The 17,772-nt window shown below is 42.5% G+C and overlaps 1 protein-coding gene across 4 annotated transcripts in view; it reads right to left on the minus strand.

Annotated features, from left to right (window-relative positions):
• Nucleotides 1-694: 694 nt before the first annotated feature.
• The window catches only part of NFIA (nuclear factor I A), a 394,800-nt gene continuing 377,722 nt past the window's right edge, over nt 695-17,772 (minus strand). For all 4 annotated transcript variants that reach the window (XM_052636594.1, XM_052636595.1, XM_052636593.1 and 1 more), the window contains one exon: nt 695-1,687. In XM_052636594.1, coding sequence (XP_052492554.1) covers nt 1,670-1,687 — 18 coding nt within the window. In that variant the 3' untranslated portion in view covers nt 695-1,669. The remainder of the gene's footprint in view (nt 1,688-17,772) is intronic.

Genomic DNA, 17,772 nt, shown 5'->3' on the forward strand with positions numbered 1-17,772 from the left:
CTACATTAACTATATAAAAATTAGTTACTAACACTAGAACATGCAGAGACTTTCTCTGATCAGCAGGGCTCGCCAACCAGAACGTATATATATGTATAGTATAGGAAACCTTCTTGAAGTTGCATGGGAAGCAAAGGGGTGCTTCGCTGTCTGGTAGAAAAATCACTTGCACTTTTTTTTTTTGTTATTTTTTGTTTGTTTTTTGTATTTTTTTTTTTTTACATAAGATACAGGACATTTGGGGGTGCAAACTTTTTTTCCCTAACAAGTACCCTTGATCTGAATGGGCACCAGCATTTGTCTCAGTATTGGTTTCATTATTATTATTAAAATTATTTTCCCATAGCCCAGTTCAGGGGCGCAAAGGTCTTTAAATTTTCTGGACAATCTCTGGAACAATGAAGTGTCTGATAACTGATAAATCCTATGTTGCCAGATACACGTAAAAATTTTCAGAATTGGCATAATCCATTCTAGTGACTTCTAGCTTATAAAATTAACAGATACCATGATTTTATTTTAGTTATGTGCTTTGATAACAGAAAATAATTAATTAGCATTTAATGTAGTTAACATATTGTGGTAAAAGCACCATTAGATTTGTTTTTTTGTTTTTTTTTTTTAAAATTTTCCTTCAGTTTTTAAAGGGATACAAGTTTAACAATAAAAAACATAAAAAGCAAAAATAGCTCCCCTTTTTCTTGCAAGGCTGTTTTTTACCCCAATAATTTAGAGTCCCGGGGTGGAAGGACTTGAAAAACAAAAATAGAATTTTCAACAATCTCTATCTTACAAAGATATTTAGCTATCCAATGAAATTGCACTTTACTCAATTCAAAATTCGATTGTTTTGATTGATTCCTGTCAGTTTCTGTCAAAACAGACCATCTTCCCCATTTCCACGTGAATTTGTGTCATTGTTGAAATTGTTGAAAAAATGTTTTTTTTTTTTTTTAATGTAAGTGCAGCATTTCAAAACTTTTAAAAAACTGAATAGTAGTAGTAGTAGTTTGCCATTTTTGGAATTATTCTGCAACGTGAGTGGATTCACTGTCCTTTCGGGCCATGTTACCTAGTTAACGGCTGACTGCTGAACCAAACCAAACTAAAAGAAAAAACAAAAAAGGAACATAACTGCGATTTCTTTTTCCAATATGTTACAGAAAAACATTGCCCTTTGACTGTCCCGTAAGTTATATATATTGCAGATCTCAGCTACTACAAAAGATTTAGTTCTCCAAGCGCCTCCTGATTGCTCAAAGAGGCTCACACCAGTATGGGTAAATTCATGAAATACTGTGAAACGGCGGGCTCCGTAAAGAAAGTGTGTTACAACAGGAAGTCAGTGAGCAAGGGTAGACCTTCTCTAGCCACACTGCCTAATGCTCACGCAACCACGGAAACACTTCAAATGTTACAAAGCCCAACCATTTCCAGCACCATATGAGAAAATTACAACAGTTCCTAAAGTATTAAAAAAAAAATCCCAAAAGGTTATGGCCTTTGCTGTTGGACCATAATGCTTGCTGTTTCCATGTACAAGTTGATTTGATTCTCCCCTTCCAGTGACAGTGAAGTTGTAACCGCGCTGGGTTGAGGATGCGTCCATGTTACAGAGTTGAGAAGGGGTCAGGTGGTCTGTCTGGTGGATGGTGGGACGCTGCGACTTTTATCCCAGGTACCAGGACTGGAAGACAAGAGGAAAAGTGCAATTAGAGCCACAATTTGGAAAATAACACATTTTAACTGTGGCCTTTCCACTGGTGAAATCAAGATCTGTGTTAGGGGTAAAGGGCGGTTTTCACCGGTAAAAGTAAAAGAATGACAAACAGTAAAGCTTAAGACTCTGAAACTGCTCTTACTCTTCTGAAATTGGAATTCAGCGTCTTTGCTGGGGGCTGCCAATGCTCTGAGTGTAACCTGCACAACCAAGTACTTATGCCTACTTGAAAGACATGCATGGTATGGACGCTCCAATCTGGCGAGGGCAGCTGTAAGCAGAGCAGGAAGCTCTATCACCTGGTTTTTGATTGAACGCTCAGCGCCTAGCTCAGTGCCTGGAATACAGGCTTCCAAACAAAGCAGAGGGGAATGAATGGAGAATGGGTGAAGGGAGAGGTTTTATATCATCATGGATGCCGTCTCTGATGAATCTCACAGCATCTCCTTTTCAATGAGAAGTTATCATAATGCTCTTGTAACAGGCACAGAGGATCAAAACCGACAGAAGAGTAAATGGAGCTCAAGTAGGACAAGTGCTGTACCAAGAATCCTGGGTGACTTTGGATAAGTCATAGCATTTCTCTTCTACTCAGTCTCCTTAGATGTGCATGAGGTAGATTTTATGATGTAAAATGCTCCTCTCAGCTCAATATTTCTAAAATAAAATTTTTAAAAATGACATATAATCGTCAACTGGTATCAAAGATTTTACCATAGTGTCCAAAGGAAAAAACGAGGCCACGGGCACAGCCCTCACGCATGCTTTTGCTCCTTTGACGTTTATTTGCAGCCTTGCATCTAACTGCCGGACCTAGTTACCAGTTGCCTTTTCCTTTCATGAGCCCTTAGGTGGTTAGCTTTGGGCAATAGTCTGGCGATACGTCGCTCTATATGCTGGCACTTCTTTCTCTGTTAGCTAAACAAAGTGACCAATTACGGTTTAGTATCAGAGTCAGTTTCTCAAGTCAGATAAAAAAGTACATGGCTTTTGCCAACTTTTCTCCACAGCTACCCTACCAAATTCACCACATTTATTCACAGAAAAATCATCAACCTCAAGCAAAATTAAACGCTTCTGAAACCTGTGAGTTGACAGTATTAGAAAGGGTTGCATTTGGGTTGACTCAGTCAGATGAAGGCTCATCCGTGTCCAAGAGATTCAATTAGGTAAAGCAAGGACTCGTTTGATTCCAGGATAAATGGCAAAATGATAGCTACATGGAGGTTGGGATAAGATTTCCTAGTCACACAAGCTACCTTTGATTTCCAGAGGACTTGAAGGGGAAAAAAAAAAGAAAAACCTTAAGTCTAAACCGAAAAACTACTCATCCTGTATACTTTCAGATGTTATTCTTTGACCACAGGCTTTGAGGAGCACAATAAAGCCTCTTGTGTCCTGAAAGGAAATCATCCTGGCAAATACACAGGGCCTAAATCGAACTGGACAAAAGAAAGAAGAGGGGGGAAGAGAGGAGTCAGGAGGCAGTCTCCAAACCGTATTTCTAGCTGGACTCCCGCATAGCTGACGCAGATCCGAGATAGAGCCGAGTTCTCCCTGGAACCAAACAGTCTCAAACTTTGGATGCGGCGGGTCACGCTGACAATGTCTGTTCTCACACTTTCTAAGTCAGTTGTGAAATTCCAGACTTTAAATCTGACGCTGCGTCGTAGTTCTCAAAGCAAGCGCCTGGGACTCAGTGAGTCAGTAGGGGGAGCAGTTTTCCATTCCACAGTTTCTGGACACAACCTCAGTGCACTACAAAAATCTGCAGTGCCTCTACACTTCTCTTAAAAAGCAAAGCAAAGGAAAAAAAAGTTTCTTCACACATCTTACTATTCAGTGTGTGCCTTGCCGACAAGGTTACCCCAGAGCAGCTCTGTAATCCTTCACTGAAATAGGCTTTATTGATTGCTCTGGTCTATTGTTCTCTTTTCAAGTCCCCCAAGTTCAAGTTCATCCTGGTGTTACATCATGTCTGGTTGCTAAGAGCAACCAGACAGACCCAGACGTGACTATCATTAGCAAGAAACCCTCCGCTCTCCTCCCACCAACCTTCCAGTGGCTCTGACGTAGCAGGCCCACTGCAAACACATTGAAGTATTTATTCTGCCTAATTTATGACCTACCCAGCAAGTGAGACCCCCACTCCAAAAACCAACACTGTTGTATATTTAATTAATCTGTCTTTCTCTGGCACTTGGGAAAGTTAGACAAAGGACTAATTATTGTGTTTCACTCTCCACACTTTTCTTTTGGGGGGGTGTGTGTGTGTGAATATTTGCATGGGAAAGAAAACTACAGGCCCAGCATTGGCTGTCCCCCCCTCCTTTTCTTTCTGCCCTATTGACATTTCATGAAATACTTTAGCTGCTTAAGGGAATTAGAAAAAAAATGCGATGTGAATGTTACTCCTTCTGAGTTGGTATTCAGTAACACAAATCAACTCATGACATGTTTAAATTTAAATGCTAACCACACACTCTCAGAGTTACTTTAAAGGTTAGTTTTTAATCAATAGAAGTTGCTGACTCCGGGTTTTTGAGCTGCGCAGTGCAGCTCTTGGGCTTTTGTCTAACGTTAAAGCTTTCAAACTTTTTTTTTTTTTCCTTGAGATGATTTTAGCAATGATTTGCAGACACAGAAGACTATTGTGCTCTGACCAGCAACATGTCACCAGAGAGAGTTGCCCTGGGGTGGGGTGTCAATATGACTCCTGAAGGCCTGGGTTGGGGGTCTTTAATAAGCCGTGAAAAAAACTTAATTAACCCTTTCAGGCCCAAACCAAAACCTATTCTTAAACTTTTTCACTCCTGTAATTTGACCATTAGTCCTTATTTCAACATTACACTAATCTTCATGACAATTAACCCAGCTACTTGACCAAGGCTTTCCAGAATGGGAAGTCAGCTGGTTAGGGGAACTACACAGGGAATTTTTTTCCCTTTTGAACGAGGGCTCCTTGATTAAATCATTTATTCATAGTGATGGCAGATAAGCAACTATAATACTAAAAAATAGAACCCATTCATTTCATCAAATGTTTTCATGACTAGTTTGTAGCTGAAGGCCTTCCTTAATTCCATTATGATGAGTGTGATAGCTGCACATGGCTAAGCCACTCGATTTTTAAAAACTTCCATGAACTATGAATAATGTGCAATAGACAAGATAATGTTTGTAAAAGCCCATTTTTCTCTTGTGATATTCTCTTACAAAATCTATAATTCAAGGAGTGCAAGTTGCAAAACATTACCTGACGAATAATTCTGGGCATTTTCTTATTGGGCTGTACAAGAAAAATATGAAAGAAATCTGAGATTGTTAAATTGTTGGGGTTGAGGAGCAAATCACTGGGAAAATGTTGCCACATTAAACAAAATTCATTGATGGAGAGTCAAAAAATTGTCTTCAGATATTTACTAACACAAGCTTAGGTTTCATACGATTTCTGCCTTCATATTTTATAGCCCTTTAATCTAACCTACTGTATACAGATGGACTACAAAGGAACCCCTGTCCCTCATCTACAGTGAATTTCAATATTACAATAGAATATCAGATGATGTTATCTTGATACATTTACATTAAGGAAGTAAACACAGAGCTTTGATCTATTTTTTCTTTTTTTTTCCCTTGGGAACTCTCAGCTATAGTTGTTTGGGAGGTCCATAAATCCGAACTCCCACAGAGGCTAGAATTAAGGAAAATTACTGTTACATTCACAGTGTCTACAGCTTGGGATGTGCTAAGGTGGTGAGGAGGGGGCTGGAAGTGGGGCTGATTGTCCTCTCTCAGTGTTCAAGGTGAAACATCAAAAGAAATCTGCAGTCCAGGACCAGAGCTCAGCTTTCCTCTTCTCCAGTCAAATGAAGAAGTAATCTCATCAGGTTGGAAAGTGCTGACTAAGGATTTAATAAAGTGCCTGCAGATGTGGTGTCTCTAAGGTATTCAACTCATGTAATGCAAAACAGCTCCACACTGAATGTGCTTATAAAATTTCATTTAACCATTGCAGCATGACTCCCCCCCCCACCCCCCACTTTTTTCTAAGGAGTTTTATCACACTTCCCGCCCCTTAATTTACAGTTCGAATCCCATTCTGCCAGGATTCTGGAATATTCACAGTAGACAGGTTTTATGAACCATAAACAACATCTATCCGGCTTCATCACAAGCAGGAAGCCTGAAATGGCACTCGGTACCTTTGACGGTGGCAGTCTCTTTCCTTTCCTCTCTGAAGGGGAGAGCAATTAGGAAACCGAGGCTATTTTCCAAAATTTGGTCATAAGGGTGCCTAAAACATGGTTGATGAAGGCTCAGTTTCTTTAGTTAACATCAAACATTCTAATGTAAATAATGAATTTTAAAATGGCTTTTATATGCACTTTTGACTAAAAGGGCAGGATGCATATTTCAGAAACAAAAGGAAATGCAAGTCTGTTTGAGATAGCTGTATTTTACTTTAACCAAAAAAAAGAGAGGGTGCTGCGGTGGGGGCTGGGGAGGGCGGAACAGACTGTGACGCAGCAGAATCTGTTTTTCAAATCAAAAAGTTAAACAAAAGGCCTCAAGGGCAAAGTTGAACACCGCGGAAGGAGGTTGTTAATGTGGAATCCAGAACTGGGTGTGACACTTTGCTTTCTTCTCCAGGCAAGGTGGGTTATTTCAGGACATTTCACACACAGAAAGCAGAAACGTGCAAATCCAGGGAGGCCTCTTCCCCCACTCTCCACTCCTTCATACTCCATCAGCCCCTGAAGAGGATGCTGCCAACTAGCACTGCAGGAGTTGCAGTCAACATCTTGACTTCTCTCTGGAGGAGATGCTATCTCTGCTGGGTCATTAATCCAGTTAGTCATTTTTGGCTTCCTGCTCTTGTTTGGATGAGTGAAAGCCCACTGTTTAGCCCAAATGAGCTGTCCTTGGCAAATCAGCCAGAAGCTGGGTAGCCTCCCCTGCCTCCTTCTGATCCAGTGGAAATGGACAAGACCTTGGAGTCCACTCCCGGTTTCTGATGTTAGTATACCTCATTTGGGAGTACTTCACTTATTTAACAAGTGTTGAGCATCCTACTGTGTGCTTGATAACACTAGGCTCTGGGAATATGAGTACAACAAATATGGTACCTGCTCCCAAGGAGTTGTCCTGCAGAAAGAAGGTCCTGGATCTTAGACTTCAGTATCCTTCAAGAGACCAGTTACCCTGCTATTCTCATAGCTGGATGTTTGAAAACGAGTGTTAGCTGATTAGGCTGAGTATTCAATGTCCAAGGGACCCAGGACCGAGTCCTATTTTTTCCACTGACTAGTTGTGTGATTTCAAGAAAGCACAACTCTGTCCTTGGGCCCCTAGAAGACTACTGTAGGGCCATTCTTCATGGCATGGGGATACTGGTTTCTTCTGACAAAGGTGACACCCTGCACCCAGGTGTCAGTTATTGGTCTTCCCAGCCACAGGCTGTGATCTCTGCAGCCACTTTTCTTGTCTGATTTTGTTAAAGAAAGCCTGATTTCAATAATGCTAAACCCAAGACTTGTTTATTGTACAGGAAGTTATTAAAACAGTAATGGGCCATGATTGGCCCTGCTCACCTTTGCGGCCTTATCTTTTCACTGCTTATACTCAACACTTGTGCTGTGTTACACTTCTTCCAGGTCCCCCAAAGCCAAATGCTTTCTCCCTGCTGGAACTTGGCAGAGCTAGCCCTCCCTCCTTAGCTTTGCTCACACTTGCTAGTCCTTGCTTTTTCAGATTAGCAGTCTCTTCTTCCAAAGGGTCTTTCTCCAGGCCTCTAGTTCCTGAGTTTACCTCTGTCACAGTCACTGAACTGTAATTGCCTATTTTCTCCCCAAGAAAACAAACTGTCTTCTTGTGTCTGGCATCTCTGGTGTCTTGCCTGGTGATTTAATAAACACTGTTGAATAAAGGAAAAAATCTCCAAGGTTCCAAAAGTGAAAAGTGAAAGTGTTAGTCCTTCAGTTGTGTCCAGCTCTTCGCGAGGCCATGGACTGTAGCCCACCAGGATCCTCTGATCATGGAATTCTCCATGCAAGAATACTGGAGTGGGTTGGCATTCCCTTCTCCAAGGGGAATCTTCCCAACCCAGGGATTGAACCTGTGTCTCCTGCATTAGCAGGCAGATTCTTTACCATCTGAGCCACCGGGGAAGCCCAAAGACTAGTGTCAATTACCCCAACAAGTTGCTTAGATGGGTGGCTTCTAGAATGGCTGTACCACATCCATGCTCACGGCTCACACCCGCATCCCCCTGAATGACAGGTGCTCTCCACGGAGACATGCAGGTCTCCACAAGCCACCCCAGGGAGTTCTGATTGAAGAGCTTTTGCAATGGGGCCAACTGCAGCCGTAGCATGTGCAGTAGTTTTGTAACATGGACGGGTGCCTGCTTACTACAAGCGCAGAGGAGCTGTCCAAACCACCACTCCCTGGAGAGTGACCACGCTGTTCCCGGCCAAGACCTCCATTTGGTTCAGACCTCAAGATGGGAAAACACTAATCTCTTTACCCAATAAGCCATCCAGCACCTCCAAACCTTGACAGTACATACGCAATCCAGTTATTCCAACAGTTGTTCCAGAGTCTGACTCTTTCACCGTATTCCAACTTGCTCTAGTGTCTGCCTCACCATTAAGCAAAGTTCTTCCTTTTGGCCTCCCTTTACATGTTTATCAAGTAATCTTTTACCTCACGAAACCAAAGACTTCTGAATTAAAAACTGCACTCTGGCCACTCACATTTGCTCTGCTGACTTACTGGAGGGCTGCGTGCATAGTGCTAAGAGGTGGGGCACTGGAGTCAGAGTTAACTGAAAGAATCTGCCAGCAATGTGGGAGACCTAGGTTTGATCCCTGGGTTGGGAAGATCCCCTGGAGAAGGGAACGGCTACCCACTCCAGTATTCTGGCCTGGAGAATTCCATGGACTATATAGACCATGGGGTCGAAAAGAGTCAGACATGACTGAGTGACTTTCACTTTCACTTTTCACATCGTTTAACTAGTATGCCATTACATGCTAGTTAAAGGGGCTTCCCTGGTGGCTCAGATGGTAAAGAATGTGCCTGCAATACAGGAGACCCGGGTTCGATCCCTTAGTCGGTAGGATCCCCTGGAGGAGGATATGGCAACCCACTCCAGTATTCTTGCCTGGAGAACCCCATGGACAGAGGACCCTGGTGAGCTACAGTCCATGGGGTCACAAACTAACCCTAGATTGAGAAACTAACACTTTCACTTTCTAAATGATCTTAGATAAGTCAGCACCCCTGGGTCTCAGTTTTAGACTCTGTGAAATGGAGCTAACAACTTTATCAGTTTTTGTAGGGACTGAATGAACTAATGCCTGAGAAACAAGTGCGGAAAACCTGAAAGCCAGGTGAGATGGATCCTCTATAAAGTGTGTACAGGCCATAAGATCCACAGGAGACCTACAGAGGACCAGTTCCCCTGGAAAGGCATCGCTCAGCAAGGCGGCTTGCTCTTATTTAATGATATAATTTCTTAGTTAAAGGTAGCAGCTGTGTCAGTTCCATTTCTCCAGTTGCAAGAGAAAGTTCTTGAGAAAATAAAAATCTGTCTTTAATTGCGGTATTAAAATCAGAGCAGCGAAACCAACCACACAAAAGAAATTGGCTCAAGTTTATGAAAGGCATTTGGGCCCTTGCCTTGCAAGGCTGAACTGCACGCCTTGGAAGTTGGGGGCGAGGGGGAGAGGGGATCTGGGGTTGGGGGGAGGGAGGGAGTAGTCAGGCAACCAAGTGGGACAGAAACAATCCTATTTTGGTTTTTGTTAGCGAATGGCATACTACATAGATCAGAGACTTCTTATAAAATACAAACCCCCACTGTACACAAAGCACAGGAAAATGTGAGGAAAAAAGGGAAAAACGAAAAGCAGCTTAGGGTGTGTTAACGCTGCTATTCTGTCAGCTTAAAGAGTATTTTATGCTTGATCAACAGCTCTTTTTTATTGTGCTTTTCTTTCATTCATTCAAGACATCAAAGCGGGCCCCACCAGTGTACCTGCCCTTCTGGAGCCGCTTGTGAGGGGGTTCTAATGAAGCACGACTCTGGGAGCCGGAGACCCCCGTGGACACGGCAGTTCAAAGGGAATATTTCAACAATGATTACATTTTGTAAATCTTTTTATGAAAGAGACAGCTTATTTCCTGCTTTTTCATGAAAAATAGATTATCCATTAAAGTGAGCCCGCACCACGGAAGCTGCTTCAGATCTGAGGTGCAGCATGGAGATTAAGGGGACAAGGACCCAATGAAATTGTCCGGAGTTCCTATCTGTTTGGCCACGATGGCACAGCCGAATGTTCTGGGAGGAGCCCAGATAGTGCGCTGGGTGGCTCTGCAGTGGAAAAGGCGGTGGCCAGGCTGTTTAGGGGTTGAGTTTTCAGCTAGGGGCCTGTGTCTATTATTTGCTCTTTCAATTTTTTGTTTTTGATTCCACAAAGTCCAGCCAAATATCAGAAGGGATCAACCGACTCCTTTGATTGGGCAAAAGTAAGGTGAAAAATTTTATTTACTGATTCATTAAATGCCGTATTTTAACACTCTGAAATGGGACAACTCCTTTTCCACACGGGAAGTTAGCCATAAAAAAAGCTAGCTCTGGGCTGAAGATACAATACAGGCTTTATCATTGGCTGGTGTTAACCCTAAAGGCAAAAATAAAGAAGGCAGCCCGGCCCTTTGTAATTTCTGATTTTCAACACTGAAATAATCTTTCCCTTAGTCTGTCTTCCTTTTTTTTTTGTCTTTTTAGGTGGTGGGGAGAGTTGAGCGGAGCAGGGCAGGAAGAGAGTATGACTTCCTGTGGAGAGCTATGAAGTGAAAAAAAAATGTATGTTTTCTACACATTGGATTCCAATTTTAATTAAACGCCTGCTGTCTAACAAGTGCAGACAGTCACACTTGGGGCTGGCCCAATGGTGGCCCAGGGAGGTAACCTTTCTGATTTAAAAAGAGAGGCGTGGGAGTGGAGGTCTGCGCTCAGCCGAGCGTGGCCGCATTACAATAATCATGCCACGGCCGGCCTCCTTACTCCTGCTCTTCCCCCAGAGCTGAAAAGCTCTTCCCAACATGACTCAGGTTCACAGGAAACCTAACATGCAAATGTACCATTTCAGTGGTGCAGGTAGATAAAATCTGGTGAGGGGGAAAAGAACACTGAAGTGAAACGTCCAGTTACTTCAAAAACTGCATGAGTACGACAGAAGATCTGCTCCTTGGCCAGAAACAAATCTCCAAACTAACCCTCCCAGCCAAGGAGTCCCCTTTGGGCACTGGATGGCACTTGGCACCTGTGCCCGTGACCACCCCCCAGCAGCTGCTTTTTTGCTTGGCCCTGAGCATGGCTCTTTGCTTCTGACCTCTTTCGTCCTCCTCTATTCACTGTCCAAGGCCCTTTCTTCTGTCCTTTCCAGTCCCCTTTCCTGCCTCCTCTCACCCCTCCAGCCAGTCTCTCTCTTTCTCTATTTCTCCATCTGTGCTTCCACTCCCACAGGAATGAGGGAAGACCTCTACCCTCTCAAAGACTCTGCAAACAGCTGCCCGCCCCAGGAAGGAAGAGGGCACGCTCAGCCAGCAGGGGGCTGGGGGCTTCTGTATGGAGCCAAAGAAGTGAGGTGCAGAGGTGGGATTTGGATGCAATGCGGAGGAGACTGTACATCTTTGCTCTCAGGTTCTTGACAGAAGAGAGCGAGAGAGCAGTAAGAAGCAACTCTGTACTGGACTGTGGGGCTCAGCTCAGCCTCTGGCTGCCCTGCGACTCTGGCTGCTCTGATCACACTATAAGGATCCCATTCCTATCCCTGTACCTTCTGGGAGCACCTGCGTTTCAGACTTACAGGTGCGGAAGTCATCCTTTTTCCTCATTCACTGTGTAGATGTGATATTGGCAGGGATAAAACTGTTCTACCCCTCAATGAAGTTAGAATGAGCTTGACTATGGAAAAAGTCAGAGGCCAGATTCTAGTCTGTGGGAAGTCAGGGGTCCAACTTATCTGCAGAACAGCCCTTATATACCAGTTATTATAATAGTATTCTATTATTTGGGGGCGGAAGTAAGACACATAGAGACAAAACTTTGAAATACTGGCCTAAAATGTAAGCAGCATTATCACAGGAAACATTGATGTGATCTAGATGTCACAGAAGGGCCTGGGGTTTCATCGGAGCCAATTGCCCTGGATAAAAATGGAATGATCTTCTCAAGCCCAGTCAAAGCTCTTGTGTGACATCCCAGAAAGCACAGACCCAGGATAAGTGAACAATGCTTTATTCCTTCTTCTGGTGGTGGGATTTAGGGTTGGTTTTATGACAACAAAACTTGTCTTTGTTAAGATGTGACTTGCAAAACAAACCCACATGGGGGAGTCGGCAGTTTCAAATGACAGTATTTTTTTTTAATGCTGAAACAGCAAATGCTTTTTATGTTCAGATTTATTTCCTTTTAAATTTGTAGATTAAACTTAGAACTACGCAATATTCATTACTATAAACAATTAGATTCTTCCTGAATATTTCCAGTGGAGGTGAGTGGGAAGCTTCTTGGTGGAGCTGGGTTGGGGAATTGTGCAAAGGTGAGATCTCACAGTATTCACAGTCTCTGTCAAGTGTCTTATCAAGGATATCGTTGTGAACATAATGTATGGGATCACCAGAGCTATGAGGCTTTCCTGTCAGGAATCTATGCTTCTCAGAAAGAGGCAGCATCATTTCTAATGCAGAAAATTTAATTCGTTTTTACCTTTTTCGTAATGACTTTAAAAATGGTGATCTCCTAACTAAAGATTATTTAAGACATATTTAGTGAAAGTGTTAATCACTCAGTTGTGCCTGACTCTGCGACCCCATGGACTGTTGCCTGCCAGGCTCCTCTGTCCGTGGAATTCTCCAGGCAAGAACATTGTGCTTTGCCATTTCCTTCTCTAGGGGATCTTGCTGACTCATGGATCAAACTCAGGTCTCCCTCATTGCAGGTAGATTCTTAACCATTTGAACTACCAGGGAAGCCAGAAGACATAGTTAAGAATATGTCATAAAATCAAGCATGCAAACAAAATCACTTACTTGGCTTTCAGATGAGTTCTATTTGCTAGTGTTCTCCTAGTAACTGAGATTTAGGAACAGACTCGGAACTCATGCACACAGTACTGATCTGTAATAGTTCCATACCTCTCCTATCACTTTATTATATTTTAAGGAAACCAATTACAGATTGGATGATGGTTATATGTTCACTGGCTTTTTAAATATTCTTTTCTCGTGTTAAATCACCATATGGCTAAGAGATCCTATAATTCACGTTGAAGAAATGGTGGCAAGTTCAAATGACACATATTAACTCATTCTGGTTCTGCGATCACAACCTCTTGCAGAGAAGTCACCGTGTGCTATCCTAAAGGCAGTTCAGTTAAAAAAAATTACTCGAAGACTTTTCTTTCTCTCAAAGAAGTGAATTGTCTGAGCTGAAATATGGCTTCCTGTCCCACTGCAGCAGCTTTATGTGTTGTTCTCCAGGAACACGTTGACAAGTTCAGGTTCAGGTTTAAACTAAATAAAACACTCCTCAGGAGTTTATAACTGAGCTTCATTTGCATGTGCTCTCTCTGAACTCTGCCGGCCTCAGTAAGCTAGTTTCCAAGGCTTGGGGGAGGAATGTGTTACAGTTGGAATCTGTATTGCTTTCTCAGGCATTTTAGACTCAGATGCCAGGCAACACCAAGCTTTGGTTAGTATTAAAAATTTCCTCAGATGTACTATAAAGTCAAAGAAAGAGGGAAAGAAAGAGAAGGCTGGGCCTAGAAAACAGAATCTTCTTAATTTTCCCAATAAGGTTTTAGTGTTAACATTCTATTAATAGTTAAAAAAATTTTAGACATTCTAGAATTCCATAGTCATGACTTCGGATTTCCTTGCAACCATTTTCAACTCTTTGTGGAAAGTGGTCAATACATATTTATACTCTTCAAAGGTAAGATCTAGGGTTTGCATAAGCTGGTTTTCTGACTTGAAAAATGCAGTTAGAAGGTGTTATGAAGAAAAATATCCCCAATTCAGAAGGGATCTCTTATTATGTTTATGAAAAAAATCTAAAGGATTTTCCATGTTGAAAAGATCTCAGGTGTTTTCTAGTCAATAAAGTTATACTAGAGAGGAAGAAATGGCTATTTGGGGTTAGAAGCAGGAAGAACTGAGGTAGAGATTCTGAAATGCTCATAGAAACCAATCTGGAGAGAACTGGTTTCCTGGCTGACTGAGGTTAAGACTCAATCTCTTTGCTAAGCAAGGGGCCGGGAGTTCAGAGAAAGCAGCAATGGTCTTTATGGACAGAATTGGAAGGAAAGCTGGAGAAATAACACCAGGGACTCTGTCACTCAACTTCTGCGTGAATTTGAGTTAGCAAGAAGTTGGGTACAACAATGATAAACCAGTGCTGCAACACCTGAGCATTACTCTATAGCATCTTCAGCCCTGGAGCAAGCAGTTCTTTCCTGACAGGTGAGCGTACCCCGGGTGGCAGGTTGTGACATTCCCAGTACTTCAGGATCAGCAGCTGCATCCCTGCACAGCAACAGGTGATAAGTCAGAAAACAGTTTAAAGGAAAGCACTGCTGTGGGGGCTCAGAGAAGAAACTGCTTCAGGGAGGATGGATCAAGTCCATCATGTATCTGGTCTCCATTTGTGCCTCTGATTAGGAACATCTTCCTAGCATGGTAGTTGTGAGGATGAAATAATACATGAAAATATGAAAGTGTCTTGTTTTTTAACTTGTTAAACTAAGCTGTTACACTGAGGTGACGCTTTTTCTATGTGTACATCTGCTTTTCTGACATGAGGAAGACAGAAACCTCATCTCTATATGCTAGCCCATATAGCTTTTTGGCCCTAGTACATAGCACAAAGTCACTTTTCTTGGACCAATACAATAACAGCATGGCTATGCTGGCTGTCTCCTCTTCTCTCTCAATCTCTTGAACTTAGCCTAATTCAAATGCTAGAAACATGAAGGATTTTTAAAAACCCAATGAAATATGAATATGCTTCCAAATAAAACCCTTTGCTATGAATGTAGTAAGCTGCTTCTATTGGATAAAGACATGAATACAAGTAGAATCCACATAGATGACAGTCTATAGAAATGAATGATAAAATTAGTTTCTTTGGGGACAGCAGTTTACTTATGATGACTGAATGAAATCAGGGCTTACAACCCCAACAGCTTCTGTCTTTGGCCAGGAATGACTGGCCAAGCAGCAGAAAGACAATAATTTGCATATGGAATAATCTCTATCCTATTGATTACTCATTCCCAAAGTCACATTCACGCTGAGAATCACATGTTCTTTCTTTTGTCTAGTTTTTGTTTCCCTTTTTTCTTACTCATAAATATCTACATAATTTTAACTCATTCTCCTCTATACTTTGAACTTCTGCCTTAAGGGTTGCTGTAGGAAACATAACTGCTGATGTTACTTTTTTTTTTAAATAACTCTAGCAGAATGGTCAGAGAAGGCAATGGCAACCCACTCCAGTACTCTTGCCTGGCAAATCCCATGGATGAAGGAGCCTGGCAAGCTGCAGTCTATGGGGTCGCTAAGAGTCGGACACGACTGAGCGACTTCTCTGTCACTTTTCACTTTCATGCATTAGAGAAGGAAATGGCAACCCACTCCAGTGTTCTTGCCTGGAGAATCCTAGGGACAGGGGAGCCTGGTGGGCTGCCGTCTCTGGGTTCGCACAGAGTCGGACACGACTGAAGCGACTTAGCAGCAGCAGCAGCAGCGAAATGGTAGACAGGAGGAATCTGAAATTCAAATGCTTTACAGATTTTCCTGAAGATTTAATTTATCCATGCAGATATTAATTCTTCTGAAGACAAAATAATTTGATAGTTGACTTGATAGTTCAAAAAGCTTTACATTCATCAATGTGTTGTTTGGGCTTCTTTAGTGGCTCAGATGGTAAAGAATTCACCTGCAATGTAGGAGACCGGAGATCAGTCCCAGGGTTGGGAAGATTCTCTGGAGGAGGAAGTGGCAACCCACTCCAGTATTCTTGCCTGGAGAATCCTCTGGACAGAGGAACCTGGTGGGCTACAGTGCATGGCGTTGCAAAGAGTCAGACACAACTGAATGACTCACACTTTCACTTTCTTTCAGTGTGTTGGTAGGCAGATGCAGCTCTAATGTTCTTTCATTTATGCCAAATCCTATGGCAAAACAGGAGTCTTATCTTTTGAGAATTTTCTTTCAGAAACAAAAGGCACCAAATTTGGAAACATGCTCACTGGATGGAGCTACACAGAAGGCACAGGATGAAGATGGCAAGCTATTTCCTGGGTGCACACTGGACACTTGGAAAAGCTGCCTTTTCTCTCCCACCCCTTAACAGTTATTCAGGGGTTACAACCCCTCCTCTTTCTATGCAGCTTAGCTCTGTTGCCTGGTTCTTAATCGTAGTAATCAGCCAGGAACAGGACAGAGGGGCAGTCCAGAGCTGATAGCAATGACCCCAGAACTGAGGAGCACTAGTGAATTCCATAAGGAGTGTCATTCTGCAGTTCTTGTTTTACAAAGGTCATTGTGATACAAGGCCCGGGGGAAGAGCCAAGCAAATAGCCTTCCTGGAAGATGGTGAGGTGAGGGAAAGGGGAGGTATGATGTTACTAGGAGGGAGGGGTGAAGAGAATTTGGTACATCTTTAGACTTTGACAGGAAAAAATATTTGGGAAGAGACCAGTGGAGAGATACAGCATGGTCTTAGCTGAAGGGTAATGATGTAACAAACAGCAACATTCAGAGCTATCCCGATACCAGAGAGTAACTGGCAGATATTAAGATCATTATTAGATGTGAAATTATACCTCTCACTGCTTCATTATCACTGTATTTCATAATATTTGTCTAGAAAGGCACACAAAGCCTATCAGGTTAAATTAATCCTAATGATCAATTTCAGTTTTATTCTAATTAAACAATTTCAATTTAATTAATGTGAGCACAGAAATTAGTCAAAATTACAAATGTAAATGTTGAACTTTAAATCAAAGGTCCTCCCTACTCGCTGCCTCTTGTAGAAGCACTTTAAAGTGTTTGCCTGTGAAAGTAGATGGGAATTTTAACCTTTGTCTGAACTGTGAAGGACAGAAGTTAGAAAAATATGCCACTGAAAGCTACCCCAGAGCACAGACAGAAGCACGGGTTTAATACTCACCCACCCACACCCACAATAGGTGGTAGTGTACAAAGATAAATTCTCCAAGGTGAACCTTTTGTTTCTCAAGATTCCAATGCACTTGGGTCAGTCTATGGATATTTGTTGTTTAGTTGCTAAGTCATGTCTGATTCTTTGCAACCCCAGCGACTGTAGCCCACCAGGCTCACCTCATGGGATTTCTCAGGTAAGAATACTGGAGTGGGTTGCCATTTCCTTCGCCAGGGGACCTTCCCAACCCAGGGACTGAACCCGTGTCTCCTGCACTGCAGGCAGATTCTTTACTGCTGAGCCACCAAGGGAAGACCTAATGGATAATAAGCTTCTATAAAACACCTCTGCAAAACAGAAATTGTGCACCCATATCCTAAGCCACACAACTAAACTACCAGTCCCTTCCTTTCCTGGTGTCAGATACCCTGTCTTTCTCAGGCTGACCTTGTCTCCGATTATCTGTATGGCCTCATGAATCATTTCAACTTCCTGAGCCTGGGCCCTCTAGTTCACAGGGGCTGTTTTATTAAAAGTAACTTCTTAAAGTACTGGCATCTTAAAATGGATTTTAAAATGCCATGGGAGTATGTGGGGGGATTCCCTAGTGGTTCAGTGGTTGGGACTCCATGATCTCACTGACAAGGGCCTGGGTTCAATCCCTGATTGGGGAACGAAGATCCCAGAAGCCTCACAGTGTGGCAAATAAATAAATTTTAAATAATGTCATGGGGTACATGTGTCTGAGTCATCCTATAAACAACTTTAAATAACCTTAATCCAAAGGAGATGGGAGCCAGAGCTCTAA

This window comes from Budorcas taxicolor, chromosome 3 (genome assembly GCF_023091745.1).
Source record: "Budorcas taxicolor isolate Tak-1 chromosome 3, Takin1.1, whole genome shotgun sequence".
Classification (NCBI taxonomy): Eukaryota; Metazoa; Chordata; class Mammalia; order Artiodactyla; family Bovidae; genus Budorcas; species Budorcas taxicolor.